Raw genomic sequence first — 20,985 nt, 5'->3', positions numbered from 1 at the left:
TTTGCGAACGTATCAGTTGTTGTTGATGTTGCATCTGTGCTGCGTTTATCTGCATACCACCAGTACCACCCATTCCAAAACCACCTGAAAAAAGAGAGAGAAAAAAAAGAGGATTATTTAATTATAATAGATATGTTGAAAAAAATACGAGAGAAATGTACGATCAAACGTAATACCGATGTAAAGTAAACAAAATAAATGCTTACCTTGATGACTTTGTTGATTGAATTGTGATCGCATTTGAGCTTGAAATCCTTGTTGCTGATTCAACAAAACGTGTCTCCATTCTGGTAGGTTGTTACGTCCAGTAATATTATTGCCAAGACCGTCTGGAGGTCCGACACTGACGTTCGGCGGCCGTTGATTATTGGTCCTAGGATAACCCAATCGCTGGTGCATCTGATGCATACTGCTTATAGTAGCCATATTGCCGCTACTCATATACATGTTACCCCCAGCTGCGTGCAATGCCTGCTGTTGTTGTTGCTGTGCCATTTGTGGCCTCATCATCGGACCTACATTAAAAACAACAGTTTTAAATTATTATTATTATTATTTTTTTCATCCTTTATTTTAATATTTTTTTTAACAAACTTCAAGCAAACGAAACTTATGTTTGTCATAGCGTATTGTATTTTATTCGAAAGTCATAAGCCGCATTTACAAAATTGGTTGGATAGCATTTTATACGTTTTGCCTTGGATGAGATTTCACGAAACTTAGTTCCACCAGATCGATAAGAGCCTTGTGGAAGCCATGGTGGATAAGGATAGTTTCGAATGCTCTCTTTCTTGCTTCTACCTATATATGCGTCTCACTTTCCGCTATCTTCCTGAGCTACCCAAGTTAGATTCAATACAACAACGGTACTGAACTCATTTACGTCGAGCTGTTCTACTGAATGTTTAAATCAACGAAAATACTGTAATTTCAGACAATACGAACAGATTTTTGCTATTAAAGATTTACATTCCTCCTTACTTCCATAAAAATTCAGTTATCCTCTTACAAATTCCGAATACATAAATATAAAATTCAAATTTGCTAATACAATTGCTATAAAATTATGTTTGCGCGTAAAATTTGCACTGATGCAAGAAGACAACAGAAAATGTAAAAGGTTTCCAATGAAATTTACGTAAGCTCTTTCTATTCGTGCTATCGCTTTGGAGATTGTTTCATGAATCTTTCTCGAATGGTTAAGGGAAAACGATTCTCATTAACTTGAGGGCGTTGAAGTGTTACGTTCTCGGGCATAAAAAGGTTGGAAAAGGATAGGAAAAAGGGAAGATTCTCGTTTGATCCCTAGGTGGAGAAAGGTAGTACTACATAATCGACTGACCAATGCCAGTTCTCTTTGGTAATAAACCACTCGCAAAGTAGTAAGAACCATCATCGTGGAAAGAGCGTTTCGAGCTTTGGCTAAGGATGAAAGAATCAATAATAGGGACGCATTCTCATTACCTTGAGTGCCTTCTAACTCTGGCTGGACGCCAGTATACACGAAAGTGACGTACGGCCGATGTACTTTTAGGGAAAAAGAAGGAGATGAAACAAGGGAAATGCAAATAAAAAAAAAAAAAAAAGAAGCTAACGGTAAGCAAAAGCTATAGGAGAAGAGCCCAGTGGTTCTAATTCTTGTCGGTTATGCAAAAAGAAACAAAAAAAGATGCGTCCTGATGAATGCTTTCTCTTTACTACCATCTTTTATCAAGAGGAGAATGATCTTCATTCTTTCAGAAGTGCAAACATCTTAACCGGTCGTTGCTTCGTGGTTTTTTCTTTTCTTAAACGTCAAGTCATCGATATTTGAAGTCACATTATGCAACAGGTTTCTAGATTCTAAGGAAACGTTTGATGCGTCAGACTGTTAAACGCTATTCACGATCTTTGAAAGGATAATCGTTAAAAAATCGTCTAATCGTGCTAGTAAATGGTTTTCTCGATACATTCAAAGACATGATGTATTGGTAGAATTCTCGGGATTACCGTTTATATGATAAATAAAATGATAACTTACCAGAAGGTGGCATCGGTTGCTGCGTAACTCTGCGCATAGGTCCAGGATTCGGAAATCTAGCTTGTTGACTCATTCCGATGCCAGCGTGCATCATTTGTGCTTGTGCTGCGGCTTTGTATTCTGGGGGAGGTGGACGTACGGCTCCTATACCTCCTGTCATATGCTGTTGTTGTTGCATAGCCTACGATTATAAAAAGGAAACAACATCAGATGTGTACCAATCGAAGATAAATTAACATGTTATATACCGTGTATGAAACGGGAAGAGAATATAAAGACGATAAAAGAAACTGTTCCCCTATCACGCTATATTTGACACGCTTTGTAAAACTTACAGGAAATACACTTCATCCGTTTCCGAAATTTCGGAATAAATTGTCGACTTGAAAGTGTCACAAATAAAAAAAAAAAAAAATACAGAAAATAATACATTTAAAAGTATTAAGGATCGAGACTTTAACGGAAAGAAGAAGAAAAAAAAAAAAAACGCTTTACGACGATGTTCCTCTGTGAAACTTTTCGATATGCATCGATGAACGGTTATCCGTGTTGTGGCTCATTGTCATCTTAGTTACTACGAAGCATTCGAATTATCATCGTTGCACAAGTTCTCGCGGATTGCATTTCCATTTCCTGGTGTTACGCCGGCGCAACGAACCTCTAGGCGAGGGAGAAACGCCAGGCAGCGGACCAAGTAAAAGAAAAACCGTACTGTGAGAGGATTGTGAGAAGAGCCAGATACGTTCTTTGCTCTTTCTCTTTCTCTTTTCTTTCTTTCTCTCTTGCTCTTTAACTCTTTTACTCTTTTTCGCGTCGTCTCTTGTCCTATATATATATATATATATATATATATATATATATATATATATATATATATTATGTATATAGTCGACGGTAACGTCTTTCCATTCTCGGTCGAGCAACAACCTGTGATTAACCGAGCAACGCCCTTTTGCTCTCTCGAAGAACCGCGCCAATGGAGAACGGAGGAAGTCATCCTTAAAACGGGCACGTAGTAATTTCGCATGTGCTTTCCAATTGATTTCTACGAGAACATCGGTGACTTTTCTTTGGGTCACCTATACTCTAACTTTTTCTTCCCTTTTATTTTTTTCTTCAAGAAACAGATCGACAAATCTTTAATTAGAATATGTTTAATTTACCTTAGTAAAGTTCGAGAATTCTATTTGTCGAGAGTTCTGATTTCGCAATAGGATAATGAACGAAGGGACGAATAAATATTTTCTCCCAATCGATACGGATAATCCGTGAACGAAGTTGAGTACTTGCGAATCTACGACGATAGGGAGGAAGGGCTAGCCATTATTTTCGATCGGTTTTCGATAATGACGAACGAGTCGAGCTGATTTAGAATTACGCGCGTCCATTTAACATTCGCGGTAGCTTAAAAGTTTTCCTACTTCCGTTCGCGCATCAGTAATAATATTAAATATATAGAAGTTGTACGAAATGATTAATTAATTTTCGAAGTAAAGTTTTAATAAATACCTTATCTTGTTGAAAAAAAAAATTACAGGATTATGTCTATGCTTACGATTACAGTCGTTATCATTAACGATTAATTATAAATGACATTCAATTAATATTTCCAAAGAACTTCTAACAAATGTTATAAGTTATAATTTTGTATGATCATTATTAATTATCATGATATTCAATATGACCATTTACAAAATTTTCGTAGATATTTCTAAATAGTAGAGTCGATTGATAGGTTATGTTTCTCAATTAACGATTCCCGATCGCGTGTCCACATCTGTGTATTTTTATGGCGTTTCAATAGATCTACGTACGTACGAGTAACATAAATGATAGGATAAGGACAAGAGTGAGAATGAAAGAAAGATTATAATATATATATATAGAATAAGAAGAGAGGGAAGAATCAAAGAGAAACTCGGTAGTTACGATCTAAGGATGACTAACCAATTGCGTGAAACGTACAATTAGTAACTGGATCATGGCTGGAATTGGCTCTCGTGTACCTTAACATTATTGAGATAATGATCGCGTTACAACTGAGTCATCTGTTAATAAACTATATGGCGAGCGTTCGCGAATGTAACGAGAGATATTATGAGTGGGTGTAAGTATGTTCGTATTGCGCTTCGATTCGTTCTAACATATAATATTTTGTCAATGGATCCGGTATCATTATTGTTTTAACTTTTAATATAGTCTATTATGCGAATTTGTCAATGATCTATCAACACATCTACACATAGACATTATTTGTCTAGATAATAATGGTAAATGAATTGTTAATATTATTTGAAAAATATTAACTACATATCTTTAATTGAGAATATGATGATTAGGTAAATTTGAGAAGAGAAACGAAAGGTGATTGGCAAGTGATACATCTACTTTCCTATTTGAATCTTTTGAAATATCTTAGAGCGTTCTAGAATAGCTTTTATTTTATTTTATTTGTATATAAGCGAATGTCAATCACCGTACATCCTCATTTCACGATTTCTTCTCGAACTATGCGCTTGTTAATAATATCTACATCATTTTAACATTTTCTCTTCATTACAAAATGAAATGTTTATTCCGTATATTTAACGAGATAATCTATTGGTAAAATTATTAAAACGTAATAATAGATATACGTTTTACTTCGTAAAATGAAGAAGATCGTTAAATCTTTTGGTCATTATTTAAGATAAATAACAGTTTGTATCGCTAAATGCTAGTAAAGAGTAAATGCAGTTGTATCAACAGAATTAAAACGTCGAGTTTAGATACAACAGATCTACTTCATTTTTCAAACGGAAAGGATCCGTTCCTTGTTCCGTCGACTACCTTCTGTTCGTCTTTAAGAAGCCACCACTGCGCAGCTATTTGTGTCGTTTCTTTCAGGATACAAAAGATACAAAAGTTGGAAAGTTTCTGTTGATACCTGTTGCACATCAGAGAAACATCGCGAGAACGGATTCAGCCGTTGCATTCGGATTTAATGTCTCGGATAATGCGAGGGTTTGCAATTTCGTGTCACGATCCTTCTCTATCGTTTAATAATAAAAAAAAAAAAAAAAAAAAAAAAAACGACGAATTATTTTTGAACAAACTAGTATGAAATTAAGGAACAAAATATTTGTCAATTATCGAATCAATTTAAGCGTAAGGGGAACAAAAATCGATGTATATAAAAGAATCATCCAAGTTACCTGGTTAGAATAAATGTTCGTCCGAGTTACCTGCTGGGCGCGCATCATCTGCTGCTGCATGATCTTGGCATGCTGATGTTGGTCCACTTGATTTTGTGGGACCTGCTGAGGATGACCGCGAGCACTGGTAGCAGCACCGGTTTGAGGAACGCTACCAGCCGCAGCAGCAGCAGCGGCAGCAGCAGCAGCTCTTTGTCTTATACTTTGCTGAGTGAAGTTAATGGTCTGTGATTGCGACACTGAGCAGTAAGTATCTGCTTGGCTGGGTCCCGATTGATTGGGTGCCTGTTGTTGACTAAAATATATGCCCTGTTGAGCAGCCACGGATACTCCAGTTTTTAAATCTCCAGTGAGTTGCATATGTTGACCCGCAGATACCTAAAATCAACAAATTATTCATTATACAATCATCGCTTTTATGTGATTTTTATGATATATTTTTTATTGTATTCCCAAGATCCCATATACTTTTTTGTATAGTCGTATTTTAAAATGATATCTCCTGTAGTCACTATTTTTCAATGTAAATGGGCATACTTTACATATCCCCATGTTTACCGTCACACAGAAGCGAAACTTTTCTATACGTCGTCTATACCGAAAATCGTAAAACAGATCCCTGCCAGAGTATAAATATTTTACGAGTATTGTGCACGTCGATAGCTCTATCCGGAATCTCATTTAAATTCCTGATCTCTTATTATTGCGCGCGCTCTTGTACACGCGATATCCTTTACGTTGCGCATGGTTCACAAGTCTAGAATAGAAGATCGGATCGCGAAGTTTCGATCGAACCTTACTGGTTGGCTCCTACCCCTTTTCTCTTTCTCCCCTCCCCCCTTTCGTTTCCGTACATCCAGCATCGCCACGGGCGGCCAAGAATTTAGTTTCTGAAAAAAAACGTTGGACAAGTGGCGACTATTGTCCTGTCTCGTTTGCCGGTATCGTAGGCAATGATACGAAATGGCTACCGTTCCCCTCTATTTCATTTGGTTGTAGAAAGACAAAAGGGGAAGAGTTCGGGGATATGCTTGAACTGCTTTAAGAATCAGAGAGAGAGAGAGAGAGAGAGAAATGGACGGAAAGAAACAACCCACACTCCAAGCTTTGTGTCTGCGCGGATGACCTTTACCCTGGCTGATCGAACCGCGTCGTAATCTAGTGCGAGTTTCTATCTTGTACGGTTTAATACAAACTAACGATAAAATATGCCAAGAAAATACCAATGAGAATGGTATAATCGAAACCGTGAGAATGTATTTTTACGTTTGATTTGATTGAAATATGTCTAACATTATTTACTATCTGAGCCTTCGATAAAATAAAAATGACACGTTTTAACGTTTATAAAATCATCTTTTTGTTATTGATTATTTTTTATTTCAAGGTAGGGGTTTAAGAATCTGTATACATACTTCGTAATCTACTACATCCTTCTATTGAAGTGAATATGATTCATATCGATAAGCTATGCGTCACACAGTGACTTGTGATCAATGTTAGGAACTTAATCATACTTTTCTAATTCAATTACTGATTGATTATAAAACTTGAAATTATTCTTTGAAAAATAATACTATCTTGTCTTATATCACGTGATTATTTTGAATATGAAAGATGTTGTCAGATGTTGTATTATTTTAAATAAGAGTCCGAAATAATATGTTTAGTCATTGATTTTGAACGAATCATGATCAGAACAAAATTCATAGTGCTTCTAATCCATCTGTAAGTTAAATCAGGAGCATCAAATAATAGTAGCGTGCGCGACATTCCTCATTGACCTCGAACCACTTATCGGTTGTCTCCGCTACTCCTTTGTTCGGGCACGCATCATATGGAAATCGACGAGGTGGTACCGCAGTGGTGCGTCTTTATTATAGCAAACGACTTATGGCTACAGCGGTTGCTAAAGTGTCACAAGGTCTCGTACGAACGCATCGAGGACTTTGTATAATATATCTAATGTAAGCCACTAGTGTCAATTACGAATATCTTCGAAGATAGGCGATATATTTCGTTTGACATTACTGAACAATTTATTATAGTTATTTTTAATGATAATTAATAATTAGCAAACAACAAATTTTCCATTATCAATTTATCGAAATATAAACTATGGAATTTTTGTTTAGAATGCAATAACATTGTAATTACAGACTAATAGTTTTTGCATGTATAACGTAATTGGTAGAGACAAAAAAAAAGAAAAAGTCATAAAAGAGATTATTCGCGTCAATTAGTTTATGTCTATCCTTGAATTTTTCTATGCAATCTAATCGATCATTTTCATTGACAAGATTTAACGAAGTATCATTATTTGGTAAGTAAACCGAATGAAGAATAAATGCGTGGAAAAGATTTGATTTTCATCTATCACTCTTTTAAACTGTCTCTCTTTCGTTTAACGTTGAAAATTTCCATGACTTTCGAGAGGGCAGTAGCACGAACATTCCAATACGCAAACGAACGCGTCCTGTCACCGTTTTCACGAAGATCTTCATTACGGTAATTAGAGAACTCCACAACCCCACGAGCTGACCTCCCGTTTCGACCACTATCTCGAATTCTCTCCAACGCGCAGTGTTATTCGTATCATTCCTATATTCAAAGTAGTAGTGGTGGTAGGCGGCGTTCCATCATTGGAATATATACACACACACAGATACATACATATATATATATATATATACAAGAACTAACACATTGAAAAAGAAAAGGGAGTTACATATACACATTCTATATAATATGCGATTATGTATGAGTACATAACATGTGAGTAGCTATATAGCGAGATTTTCTTATGTAACTCTATATGCGTTTATACGTATATACATATATACAGTTATGTATGTAAAGTAATACTATGAGTGCACGACAAGGTAATGTGTACGCGCATGCGATTTATGTTTAGCCACGAAAATTTGCGCATGTGTACTAGAAAGGTACGTATACAAGGTGGATAGCGTTCGTTGTAACGCGATCGTAAGCGACACTCGCGTATGCGAGCAGCTACGCGACGTATGTTGATACGTCCGTACCATAAGTATTATAATTGATATACGTTTCCGAAAACTGATTGAAAACATTCCTATAGAATATTTCTTCGTTAAGTAAGTATAATTCATTAAATAAAAAAAATTCTATATAAAAATGAACAACAATAAACAATAAGATATTTGCAATGTTATTCATGATTCTCGAATGATGATGATGATGATACGTACTTTGCGAAATGTTATACGTACAAATGCATTCACATAGGAGAGGGCACTAACAGAAGGGTCGACGTACGCGGTGCGCGTGCGGTTTACATGTTTACTGAGGCAAGAGCCCTCCGGAAGGGCATATAGTTACAAATGTGTAGGAGAAACCTACTCGTCCGGTCACGCATAATTAGCCTAAATCACGCTGCCGTCTAGTCGGGAACTCCGTTGTGTCGCGACATCTGCGAAGCACGTGTCTCGTTAGTTCGCCCTTATATGGATTAGTTGCAGCAAGCTTTTTGGCAAAATCTACCGCTTTCATTGCAATATATCGTAAAGAAGAAAAGTAAAATTGTGTAAAGGTGTAATTCTTTTCTTAATGACCAAACAACATTGGCTTTATTACATTTTAATAGGAAAAAATGTATTTTAATAGTATGCAATCATTTCATATACACATTGATAATAATATTTTCATATATAAATTCGAAATAATAATTAATTGGATTAACATGAAATAAATGTGATATAAGGTTCATAACTAGATCCCATTGAATTTTATCGATCGTGTTGAACGCTAACGCTTAATAAATTCTTACTGCAGAGTACATGTACGCGATAGGAGAGATCAATATGTTGAACGTAATTACTATCTTTGTTACTATAGAACACTAGGTGGGTCTTGCGTATATCGGCTGATCGATCCGCCTGGTAGAAACACTTTCATGAAATTTCAACCTTGTAATACGATTTCAAAGGAGTTTAAATACATCTACGAAATATTTCTACTTTAATTAACCCACTTATTTCTTTTATCATTTTCATATACAATTTAACACTAAATTTAATTATTTCAATAAATAATACATATGTATTATACAACTTTTTGTAGAAAAAAAAAACAAACACTTAAGACTAATTCGTATAATATAATTGAATTATTACTGGAATTGATGAAAAGATTGAACTGATACTGGACCTAGACTGAATTCAAAAGATCTTTCGTTTTCTATGAGACTGTTCTATCCATTAAACTATCCCATGGTTCTCGGTCAATTTATTTGGCATGGAGATGGCCCCGATTCACATATATTTGAAACTTTTGAAATAATCAATAATCTTATTATTATCTTATAATCGATTAATGTCAATTATTTAAACGAGTCATTATATTTAAGGTTTGGTCGAGGTTATCGACCACACGAATATATAATACATACTACACATACATATTATAGAAGAATAGAATAACGGATCTCAAAATGAAACCGATTTTCAAAGAGGGGAACGTTCTCTAATGGTAAGTCGAAACTATGGCGTCGAGTAAAATGGAGATGGAAGCTAAGCTAATGTAAGTATAAATCCCTCGTTATTAGCATATTGTCGAGGAGAGGTCCGAGTGTGGCCATCGTCGTTGTCGTCGTCTTTGTCGTCTTCGTCGTCAACGACGCACACTTGGTCGCACGATATCTTGCTATTTGAACGGCTACGTGTTTGCTAGGCACGCCGCGTACAGGCGTGGAATCGTATTGTAGCTAATATCACGATGTGGTAATCGCTAATCATAGCGCTTCTACTCGAGGTGCTCATTCCCAACCAACATCCGATCGAAGCGGAAATCACGTTAACTATGACGAAGAAGTTCGTATTCTTCAGAAGACACGATATATCAATGAAATTGAATTAATTCAACGACGTTTATTGAATATTCTTTTTCTTCTTCTTCTTCTTCTTCTTGTTCATTTTATTTTTATCTGTTCGTTTAAAATGTAAAATACAATGTTTCATAGTAGAATGATTTAATATTAAACGAGTTTTAATCAAATGGTCCTCCTATGATTTATTATATTCGATGATGAGTCTCTTTCAAAATTTATATCTTCAATCCTGAATCTTTGTCTCGTAATAATATTGTTATGAATATTTTTATTATGACGATAAATATAAATTTGTAGAATATAAAAAAACAAAACATAGATGATTTAGTTAGTTTTAGTAGGATAAACAGGTTTTCTTTTTTTGTTGTTGTTGTTGTTGTTGTTTCTTTTTAAGGAATATGGAGAAGTTAGACGAGGTTGAAGAGAATCAGGCGGAAACTCCTGAGCTTCTAAATGCGTCTTATAATCCGGTACTGTGTAATCTTGTGAAATCGTGTGTAATAATGCGGTAGCAAGAGCATTATTACCAACGAGAGAAGAAGAGTGTAAAAGTAAAGAAAAATGAGCAAGATAAAACGGGTGGAAGTTAAGAAGGTAGAATACAGAAGAATGCGAAACGTTTAACCGAATAACTCATAAAATTCGAACAAATCAAATGCAATCACTTCCTCCGAACGTTTATATTTTTTGAATTTTTCCAAAATATTTGTACTTTTTTTTTTTTATTTCCATTTCATATCGTTAAATGAACAACGAACAAATTTATACGCGATACTCGATTAAATCAACAAAATATTTCGTTCGTTGCCACATTTTATTCGTTTAATTATAAAATGCCAAACGTTATTTCTACTTTACCTACGTTATTAGTACAAAAATTTGTAGATATTTAAATAAAATATATTGATATACGTAAACTTTTTTTTTTTATTTTCTTTAAAAATAAATAGAAATGTTATATCGATAAAGTAATTTGAATAAAATTGTGAACGATATCTCATAAAAGAAATCTTTTCGCAAGAACACAAAAAATGACTGACATTAATTCCAACACATTGAAACTATAAAATCGATGATTTACAACATAAAATGAGATCTTGAGCAGTGAACATATTATAAATAACCATGGGAAATGGTTTCTAGAAGAGAAGTTAGCGTCGGAGAACCACTGATCCACTTTGCAGGGTGCAACGCTCCGAGGTTCGCAAGTACTATTGCATCGCAAGAGGAATGGCATCCCAACGGTAACCTTCGAATGGACATCTTGTGACGGAATACGCAACAGCGGAGAGATAAATCTAAGCATCTTGGGAAATATATTTGTTTGCAAAGTTTGAATGAGTATAATTTTTTTAATGTGAATTTGGCCCAATCGAATCAGATCAGAAATAACACATGTTCGGTGGATTCCAAAACGAATGAGTATGACTGACGCGATTCGATTACTTGTAATAATGAAGATCTATTAAATATAGTAGTATCTACTTAAAGAATTGGAGGAAAATAAAATGAAAATTTGAAGAGTGAGATCACAAAGCCAAACCAGGACAAATTTCCGCGGTCACTGACCTATCCCCACCCCAGAGTGTGTTGATTGCACGTACCGAGTAGATTCATCGACTGTACTATCATTGGCAGAATAACGAGAAGCCATCTGCACCACCACTACCACTACAACCCCTTCAACGGTCACAACCTACCGCAGAGTTAGCAGAAAATCAACGATAAGCTTTTTTTATTTTTACTTCTTAATTGTTTTGTAATCTGTTACTTGTTAACTTACAAAACATTTTCATTGGTCTATTATTATATCTAAAGAATTATTTTCAATATGTCGAACGCGTGTGAAACTAGATATTTGAGTTTGTGATCTAAATCGAGTTATGTATTGATACCAACCAAAGTATAATATCTTAATAATTAAATGACGATGAACAACCACAGATTTGCGTTTCATTTCTAACAAGTTCGTGATGCAAGGTGTAAGAAATTGTCAATGTTTACGGAAATTCATACGAGTGTTAAATGCAAATGTAAAATGGCAGATTGCCCGATGTTACGTTGCTGCCACGTCGTCGTAAGTCATGTTACGAGATATTGCTGACACACAGATGGCATTTATGCATTTGTCTACGAAATACGTTTATGGTACTTAATATAATGCGCTCATCATTGTTGATCATTTTATCGTACATATATTACGCGTTATTTTTCTCGTTTTACAATTTTATATCTTTATCATTTATGAGTAGTATCATAGAATAATATGTTACGTACAATATCAAAGAATTGATAATAATTTGTTCTAAATTCAAAATGTTAATTGAAAATCGCAAATAAGTCAGACAGCAATGGATCATTGTCCGTACTTTAGAACACGATGTTCATGTTCGGAGATATTCGTTGGACGACAGTCGAGAGTAACTATACTCCAAGCCTTGGTAGCAGACGAATAATCCGGTTGAAAAGTTAGAGCCGTAGAACAATGGAGCATTTCGTGTCGTCACTGGTACTCGGTAATTTCTCTCTACAGAGAAATGAAAACGGGAGGAGTCGCGAGTGTAAGAGAAAAAGAGAGAAGTAAAATAGAGAGAGAGAGAGAGAGAGAGAGAAAGGATTATGATAAGTATAATCTCATCTCATTTTACTTTACCTACATATGTCTAATTAAACTCATTTTCTTCATTGTTAATGATCAACCATAATTTCGATGATCTTTTAACAAGTGAACAACATTCCAATGTTCAACTATAATTTCGTTAACATGACTGATTAATTATGTGCCATAATCTTAAAGAGAAATCTTGTAAAACTTGTTTTCATCTCAAACTGGTAAACTGATAAGAAATGACGAACAAGGAAACAAATTTCATGTTAAGATCGCACAATACTTATTATAGAATGAGATTTTACGAAACTGTGAACCGTATAGGTACTTATGATAATATCATACTTAAAAGATTCTCCTTTGAAAAAATTCAAGATGAGCATGTGATCAAAAATATAAGCTGAGACGTGCCATCGTTATGCTTTTATACCGAGTGGTCTTTTCTTCTTTACGCTTTACTACGACATCGTGAGGTCACGTACGTATTATACCTGTATATATATTTTATACTAGCAAGCATAATTCTTCGCAAAGTGTCGTCTAATTTTTATTCCATCTTTTACATGAGACTACTGGTCCTAAAAATGTTTCATACATGACATTTATTTATCCAAACTGTTGTTATCTTTCAAATTTTCATGATGGTTAATAAAAAAAAAAAAAAAAAATCAAATAAAAATATAAAACATAACAAAATATTAATTAATATGCTCCATTACAAATAGAAATTTAATACTTTGATATATTATTATATTTATATTTGTTATAGATCTTTTCGAATTTGGTTATAATGGATATGAAATACCCAAAATTCATGGTTGTTAACCTCACGTTTGGTTTATTTTTACATAATTTTAACTTTACTGTATGCAATAGCGAACTACGTTAACAATAAATTATTTGATATTATTTATTAAAGAAAAAGGATTTATAATATTTCGTTTTATTTAATATTGCAAAAATATTTAATATGTTTATAAATATTCATTTTATATTTCATAATATATATTTTGTAATTATTTTATGATGAATGTTTTCTTCCCTCTCTCTCTCTCTCTCTCTCTCTCTTTCTCTTTTTGGATTTATTTTATTAATTGAATATACCTTTTATGCAGCTGACTCTCTTCGTTGATCTTTTTCAAATAATTCATTGCATAATTACAAACGTATATGAAAATATATTTGTATTACTGCGAGATATTTTTTTGTTTTGTTTTTTGTTCTCATTAGCAAAAGATCATGTACAGATAATGCACAATTGTTTATTGTTACATCACAAAGCATCGTTCTTTCACATTCCAGTCACTTTCGTTCTTTACTTTAACGTTTAGTTCAAAGCAAAGTCTAACAAGAGTGTCCCTTATTCTGCAATGGAGGTTGAAAGCTTCGTACAGTGGTATAGACAAATACAGATAGTCTAGTAGTGCAACCAGTTCTATTGTCAGACTAACGATGGTCTCTTCCAAAGAGAAACGGTGCAATCGATTCGTCGAAATACGCAGTTAAATCGAAAACCAATGTGTAATATAATTAGAATTTATCTTAAATACCTAAATTTCCTTACTATATATATATATATATTTTCTATTAAATATCTTATCAAATCTGAAAAGGATAATATCCATTTTTTCTTATCATTTTATTTGATTTTATTGAATAGAACTAAGACAAATTAATTGTAAAAAACGAAATGAAAAACTATGTTTACTTTACACAATGTTTTAAGAATTAGAAATTTTTGTAAATCAGGAACTGACACTTTGACAAAAATGCAAGTAATCGATTAAAATTACCCTTCACTCTTATTTAAAGTAAATAAATATTATACTTAATTTCTTTATTGACAACAGGATTAAATCTACTAACTCAATACATTAAAAAAAAAATAAAAAAATAAAAAAGTGAACATATCCTTTTTTCCCCTCTATGTTTCATAGGGCTCAACTCATGTGACCACATTATATGCACATAAATAATATAAATCCATTGTACATGTAGATCGGGGGGCATTTCAATAAAGTAAAGAGGATTGCATCGTTCAAGTGGTGAGTTATAATGGTGCAAACGTAAACCAAATATATTCCAGTAAAGTAAAGTAAAGTAAAAAAAAAAATAGAACCAGCTAATGAAAGTTAATGCATACAACTTCTCACTCAAAATTAAAAAAAAAAAAAATCATATCTCAATTAAATACAAAAATTTGTCAAAGATTATGAATAATCGTTTCATTAATATGAGCTGCCAAAACATTGGGTATAAGAATTTAACGCGCGTTTAATGATTCGTCGAAAGAACCATGGAAGAAAGTAGCGAGGCGTAAAGGTCGAGTTACATCGTGAAAGGAAAACGCTTGAATACGGTTTAACCCGAGGAGAAACAAGGGTTGGGAGGGAGAGAAAAGGTAGAATAGAATGAGTATGAAAAAGGAGGGGATGACAGAGAGACAGAGAAAAACAGACAGACAGAGAGAGAGAGAGAGAGAGAGAGAACTGCGTAACATACACGAGAAGCACTCACGGGGGTGATAGGCGTAATATTCTCGTGCGAGAGCGTGGACCGGAGAACCGAGCCGCAGAGAGAGAGAGAGAGAAGGTAGTGTGGAGAGGGGCTTCCTGGTCGATATTAACCGTGAGACACCCGCCCACCACCCACCCACACGTATACTCGCATAGGTAGGATGCTACGCAGAAGTAAAAAGAGAGAGTGAGAGAGAGGGAGAGATAGGCACGTGCGGTTGTACGCGCTTGCCCTCGCACACGGTGGCCGATGTACAGATATCGCGTAACTCGATGATTAGCAGCGACGACAAACCACCCTCTCTCTCCAGCACCACTTCCACCACCACCGCCCACGTTGTCGGAGAAGTCTCTTTCCCTTTCCCTTTCCCTTTCTCGTTTCCCTCTCTCTCTCTCTCTCTCTCTTTCTGTTCGTACTTCCACTCTGGTATACCACTCCCACTCGAAGCTGAGCGGAGCGGCTGCACACGCTCTCGTGTGCCAAAAGGGTGCGCCGTTCGACGCCTTTGACCCACGGACACGCGCGCTCTCGTGTCGCGCAAGATCGATCGATCGCAACGCGGAGGCGATGTGGTGACTGCGCACGGACCATCCGAACTTTTCGTTATCGCGCATACTTTCGAATTTTAAGATTACCGTATTTTCTTCTCTTTTATATGATCATTTTATATTATTATATTAGATAATACGAATACATAAATAACATTTGCGTTATTCTCTCTTAGTTTTTTATTTTTATTTTTTTATTTAATACTTCAATATATTACCGTCGTTGATTTATTACTTGTCCTTTACTAAAGTTGCATTACGAACGTACATGCAAATTATCTACGTTTTGAATTGTGCGCGCAAAGTAATTTTACGCGTTTGATTTTTATTTTGATATCGATTTCTAATTTTATACTTGATTTTTTGTTAATTTTGAAGAATCTATGCGTGTGGATAGAAAAATTTTTACCTATTTTTTTTTTTTTTTTATTTCTTATGAAAGACAACGTTTAAGAAAATTGACAATACGATGAAAAAAGGATGCAACACATTTATTTGAATTGTCGTAAAGATTTGTTAATACGTGAATCAACGAATTTACGATTCCGTAAATAACAATTATTAATTTAACATAGGAAACATCGATCGCGCCAAGAGATCGGCTCTTCAGATATAGAGTTTAATCGGAAAGCTTTGAAACGATATTGCTCGAGCCGAATCGAATTTCGCATACGTTCAAACAGAACGGATAAAGTGGGATTGATAACCATAGACACCTTGTTGGTTCGCAAGATAGATAATAATAGTTTCTACATGAATATATCGTATTGATTCAAGTATTGAAATATATATCGCATTAAACGAAACGATCGATTCGAAATTGAAATTATTTCAGATTTCGTTCACGATCGATCAAATTATTTAAAGGGATGATGATAACGTTTCAAATATTTATCTGAAGATAAGAAAGATATAATATTACAGTAATAATAATAATAATAATAATAATAATAAAAAATTACTACAATTCCATACAAAATCTTTGCGTCTCCGTTTACTCACGTTTGTTCAATATTTTCTCTGTTCAACTTATTCTCTCTCTCTCACTTACTCTTATCACGTCGCTTCTCTTGTGGCATCCCTCTGTATCTCATTTCCCATACGTAGGTCTACTCTCACGCTCGACGAGAGTTTATACGAGAATGAATGGTTGCACCGTCACTGATCGATATAGTTAACTAGACGGTATTTGTGAAGCTAGTTTGAGAAAGGCTCAGTCGTGCTGACTGGCGAATATACTTATATACTTATCGGCTTATTCCTACGTAAATACACATACTTACACATATCATTTCATATTATAATTCCTCTTGTTTTCAGTTAAACATTTTCACATATTCTTAGAATCCTATTCTGTTGACACATTAATTAATTCTTATATTGATTAGATCATCCTATACACTTACGACCTAGTTTCTTTATAAAAAAAAAAAAAAAAGACTTAATAAATGCTTCTCGTTTAATAAAAAATTAATCGTAGCACTTAAATTGAATTAATTTTTTAATAGTCAAATAAATCGAAGGACATTGAATTTCTCGAACGATTTTTTCTTTTTTTTTTGTTTTGTTTTTCTATTTCCAAAGAGAATTTTAGTGAAGAGAGAGAGAGAGAGAGAGAGAGAGAGAGAGAGAGAGAGAGAGAGAGAGAGAGAGAGAGTGAAACACATTTATTGAAAAATAAAACCGCGATAAATTTAATCCACGCGCATATAACGTTCGTTTCGGCCGTTACCCTTTAAAAATGCATTCTCGTACATAGGGTAGTTGCTACCGGTTGTCGATCGTATTGTCGGAACACGTCGAGTGACGCGTTCGCTTCAAAGAACCGTCGTTGCGTTGTCAACGGTTTATCATGGTGCCGGGAACGCTTGTACGCTCGACTTGGTTTAACTAGACTCGACTCGGCTCAACTCAGCGCCCTTTAAAAATGTCACTAAAATTTCATTTTATCGTGTTATCATTCGATTCAGAAAGCTGCGAACATGGTCTTTCATTACCCTTTTTATATGACGATATCAATGAACTACCAACTAACCTACTTTTGTTATATTAATCGTACTCGCAAAAAGCTCCTATTAATTCGACAAATATAAAATCATTTTGATTTATCATTTGCATTTGTTATAATACATTTTTTGTATTAATTCTTTAAGAGAGAAGTATCAGAATTACTTTATTTTTTATGAATCAAGTCAAATTTATAAATACATAAAAAGAAAAAAAAATGGATAGATAATGATGATCATCGTTGGTATAGCAAACGTCGTTGCGATAACGTTCATCGTTATCAAAAGGTCGATCGATATGTTCTCTCTGAGAGGAACTTTAGTTGGAGTAAGAAAGATAGAATACTGATGTAAGAGAGTCTGATATGCTGCTACCGACGTGGTAGTAGAACAAGAGAGAAAGAGATAGATAGAAAGGCTAAACGACGCGAAAAGAATTTAGCGGAGGTTTATGCAACGAAGGCAACCCTTTGAAAAATTCTTTCGGGATAGCTTGGAGAAAACGGGAAAGGCAAAAGAGAAAAAGTACGAGGAGAAAGATAGAAAGAGAGAAAGATAGACAGAGAGAGAGAGAGAGAGAGAGAGAGGGAAAAAGAAGAAGAGAGAAGCGAAGAGTGGCTACTGGCTGCGGCTCCCCGATATCGATTTTCGATAGCGGCATTTAGTGCTCTGTATATTCTGTCTGCCTCCCATACGTGTCTGATACGGGGACGTATACGTATCCGTGATAGGTATGGCGCTGTGATACGCAAGGAGAAGAGGGTTGGAGGGACAGGAGTACGAGAACTACGAGAGAGAGAGAGAGAGAGAGAGAGTGGGAAAGATAGAGGAGAGGAAGGTGAGGGGAGAAGGGTAGAGAACTCTGAGCTGCAAATTGCACTAGAGCTACCTACAAGGTGTTACAAAGGGAACCAACCGAAAAACCGTCGAACCGAAATGTTTCGTCATGGTGACGGATTTTTGTTCACCCTTTTCATTTCAAATTCTAAAAGAATTTTGACAAAAATCGTTCGAGACAAAAATTCATAATTCTATTTTCATTAGAATTGCTGTTATATAAATAAACATATCGATAAATGAAGTTCAAATCGAAAGATCATTCGATTACGAACTGGCAGGCAAGTGATACCACTAACGTTTTGATTTCATCCCTCCCCTGTTAATCGTTACCGCGATCATCCCTTTATCCCTTTAGGTTAGTAATTAGCATCTCGGAGGGCAAAGCGGTTAAAGGGGTAAAATAGCAAACACTGATTGATACATCGTTTGAACTCTCCTCTTCATTCCCGTGTAAATCCGTTCCATTTGTACGTACATCAAACATCAATGCGCTCAGAATGGTCGAATCGGTGAATAACGATGCAATATAAGAGTTATATATTCGTTCTTGAAAATCTCCGACTATCTTATGACAGATAAATACTAATTGCAAATAACGATTGCAAAAAAAAAAAAATATCTAATATCAGAAGAGTATATTTTTCACGTTGAAAAAAAAAAAGATTCGAAATATCTGCTATCCTTACGAATACGTTTCATCAAATTCAAAAGAGATAAGTCCTCGATGAAAGAACGACTCTATCTTCCAGGAGTTTCAATACGAACAAGGAAAAAAAAAGTAAAGTCTAGATCGATCGGTAATGGTAGAGGGTAATAGTGGATGGTTGTGTGCAGCAAGCTAGATTCTGGGCTAGGTCGTATCGAATGAAATTCGAGGAGGATCGAAGGGGTGCACACCACTTCATGGAAGCTCGAAAACGTTGATCCAGCTTATATGAGTTAAGCGTGTCGGTATTACGTACACTTTCAGCTCAATCGTCGAATGCTTCGATTCTATACAACGAACGAGGGAGAGGGGTGGGGAGAGGAGAGGAGAGGAGAGGAGAAGGGGAAGTATAATTAAGCGAAATGCAATGGAAGAGGCGTTGCTAAATTCCTTATTAATCAAATCCTCTTTGAATTTTACTCGACGAACTTCTCCGTTGAACCATGACACATTACTACTCAACACAACCCTCGCTACTTACTACTCCTCCTCTAACCACCCACCCCCCTCCAGTCCGCCCTTTCTTTACTTGATTTCTTTTCTAACGTGCTCGCGCGTGTAATAATTATTACCAGCGGTTGGCTCTGCTTACACCCTCGTTGCGCTATTTTTACTTAACTCAAGTATACATCCACCCCCACCAACCGTATCGTTTCACAAGCAAAAGGGAGGAAAGAGAAAGAAGATGGTAGAGAGGAAAGAGGAGGTAAAGGAAAGGAAAGGAGAGGTGGTACAGGGTGAAAGCCCCTAAGGCAAAGCTCGCTGCTTGTTTTCTAAGCACTAACCCAAGCAGCTATACCGGTTCTAGAAGCTGCCAGAGCATCCGCCTTCTTTTCGAGAAGTTCACGATTATGAGTATGAAACCATCGACCTACTCCTTGCTCCTCTCTCTCTCTCTCTCTCTCTTTTTCCCTTCTTTATTTTTACCTAGCCTGATCCTGTCACCCTCTCTTTTTCCTCCCTACGTTCTACGATACGGTATTTCGATGCGACGAACGAGCTTGGCCTACTTTCAAAAGCAACCCTATGGAACAATAACACCGATCAAGATCGATTTTTAGAAAGGTCTTCGTGCTATTACGTGATACGCCTAAAATTCTCGAGTATCACATATTTTAACGTTGATAACGAGTCGTATTATATCAAAAGAATGAAATAGAGAAAAGACAACAAACAAACAAACAAACAAAAAATATGAGAAAATTTCCGAAGATAAGGATGAAAAGGAGGAGGCGTAGACTTGTACATTGAGTGCAGTTGGTAATCAATGCCGCCCATCAATTAATAAAACCATCCTTCGTCGAGCCGATTCGCGAAACAATACACTGGAGAGCGATCAATCCCTGAAACTGCTTTCACTTAAGACTCGACGTCTGGCGCGGGCACTGGATCGAAGACAAAAGGTCGGATAAAGCATAATTTCAAAAGCAATACCACGATTAATTATACCTGGGTGGTTCCAACTGTACGTACGTTTTAATTAATGATCGGTTTTTAAGAAATACTACAAATTAATAAGCTTAACTTGCCAACCGATATTTACAAAATTAACGAGAAATTAATAACATTTATTTTATCTCAAAAAAATATGTTTTTTTTTTTTTTTTTTATAAGAACAGATCGAATGGGGACAGGGCCTTTCTAATGTCACATTATCAACAAATGACGATTTATCACTTGAA

The 20,985-nt window shown here is 35.3% G+C and overlaps 1 protein-coding gene across 8 annotated transcripts in view; it reads right to left on the bottom strand.

Annotated features, from left to right (window-relative positions):
- The window catches only part of mam (neurogenic protein mastermind), a 190,537-nt gene that overhangs the window by 11,193 nt on the left and 158,359 nt on the right, over nt 1–20,985 (bottom strand). For 6 of the 8 annotated variants that reach the window (XM_015317806.2, XM_015317809.2, XM_015317807.2 and 3 more), the window contains 4 exons: nt 5,215–5,592; nt 2,021–2,201; nt 207–515; nt 1–84 (listed from right to left, as the gene is read on the bottom strand). The exon at nt 1–84 is cut by the window's left edge and continues 171 nt beyond it. In XM_015317806.2, coding sequence (XP_015173292.2) covers nt 1–84; nt 207–515; nt 2,021–2,201; nt 5,215–5,592 — 952 coding nt within the window. Of the gene's footprint in view, nt 85–206; nt 516–2,020; nt 2,204–5,214; nt 5,593–20,985 lie in introns of all 8 variants that reach the window. The other 2 variants (XM_015317808.2, XM_089177624.1) reach the window with 2 other exon arrangements.

Source organism: Polistes dominula, unplaced genomic scaffold (assembly GCF_049000335.1).
Source record: "Polistes dominula isolate Pdom_NZ unplaced genomic scaffold, Pdom_raw_medaka contig_24, whole genome shotgun sequence".
Taxonomy (NCBI): Eukaryota; Metazoa; Arthropoda; class Insecta; order Hymenoptera; family Vespidae; genus Polistes; species Polistes dominula.
Note: the sequence above shows the minus strand (reverse complement) of the source record. Positions and strands in the feature narration are given on the sequence as shown.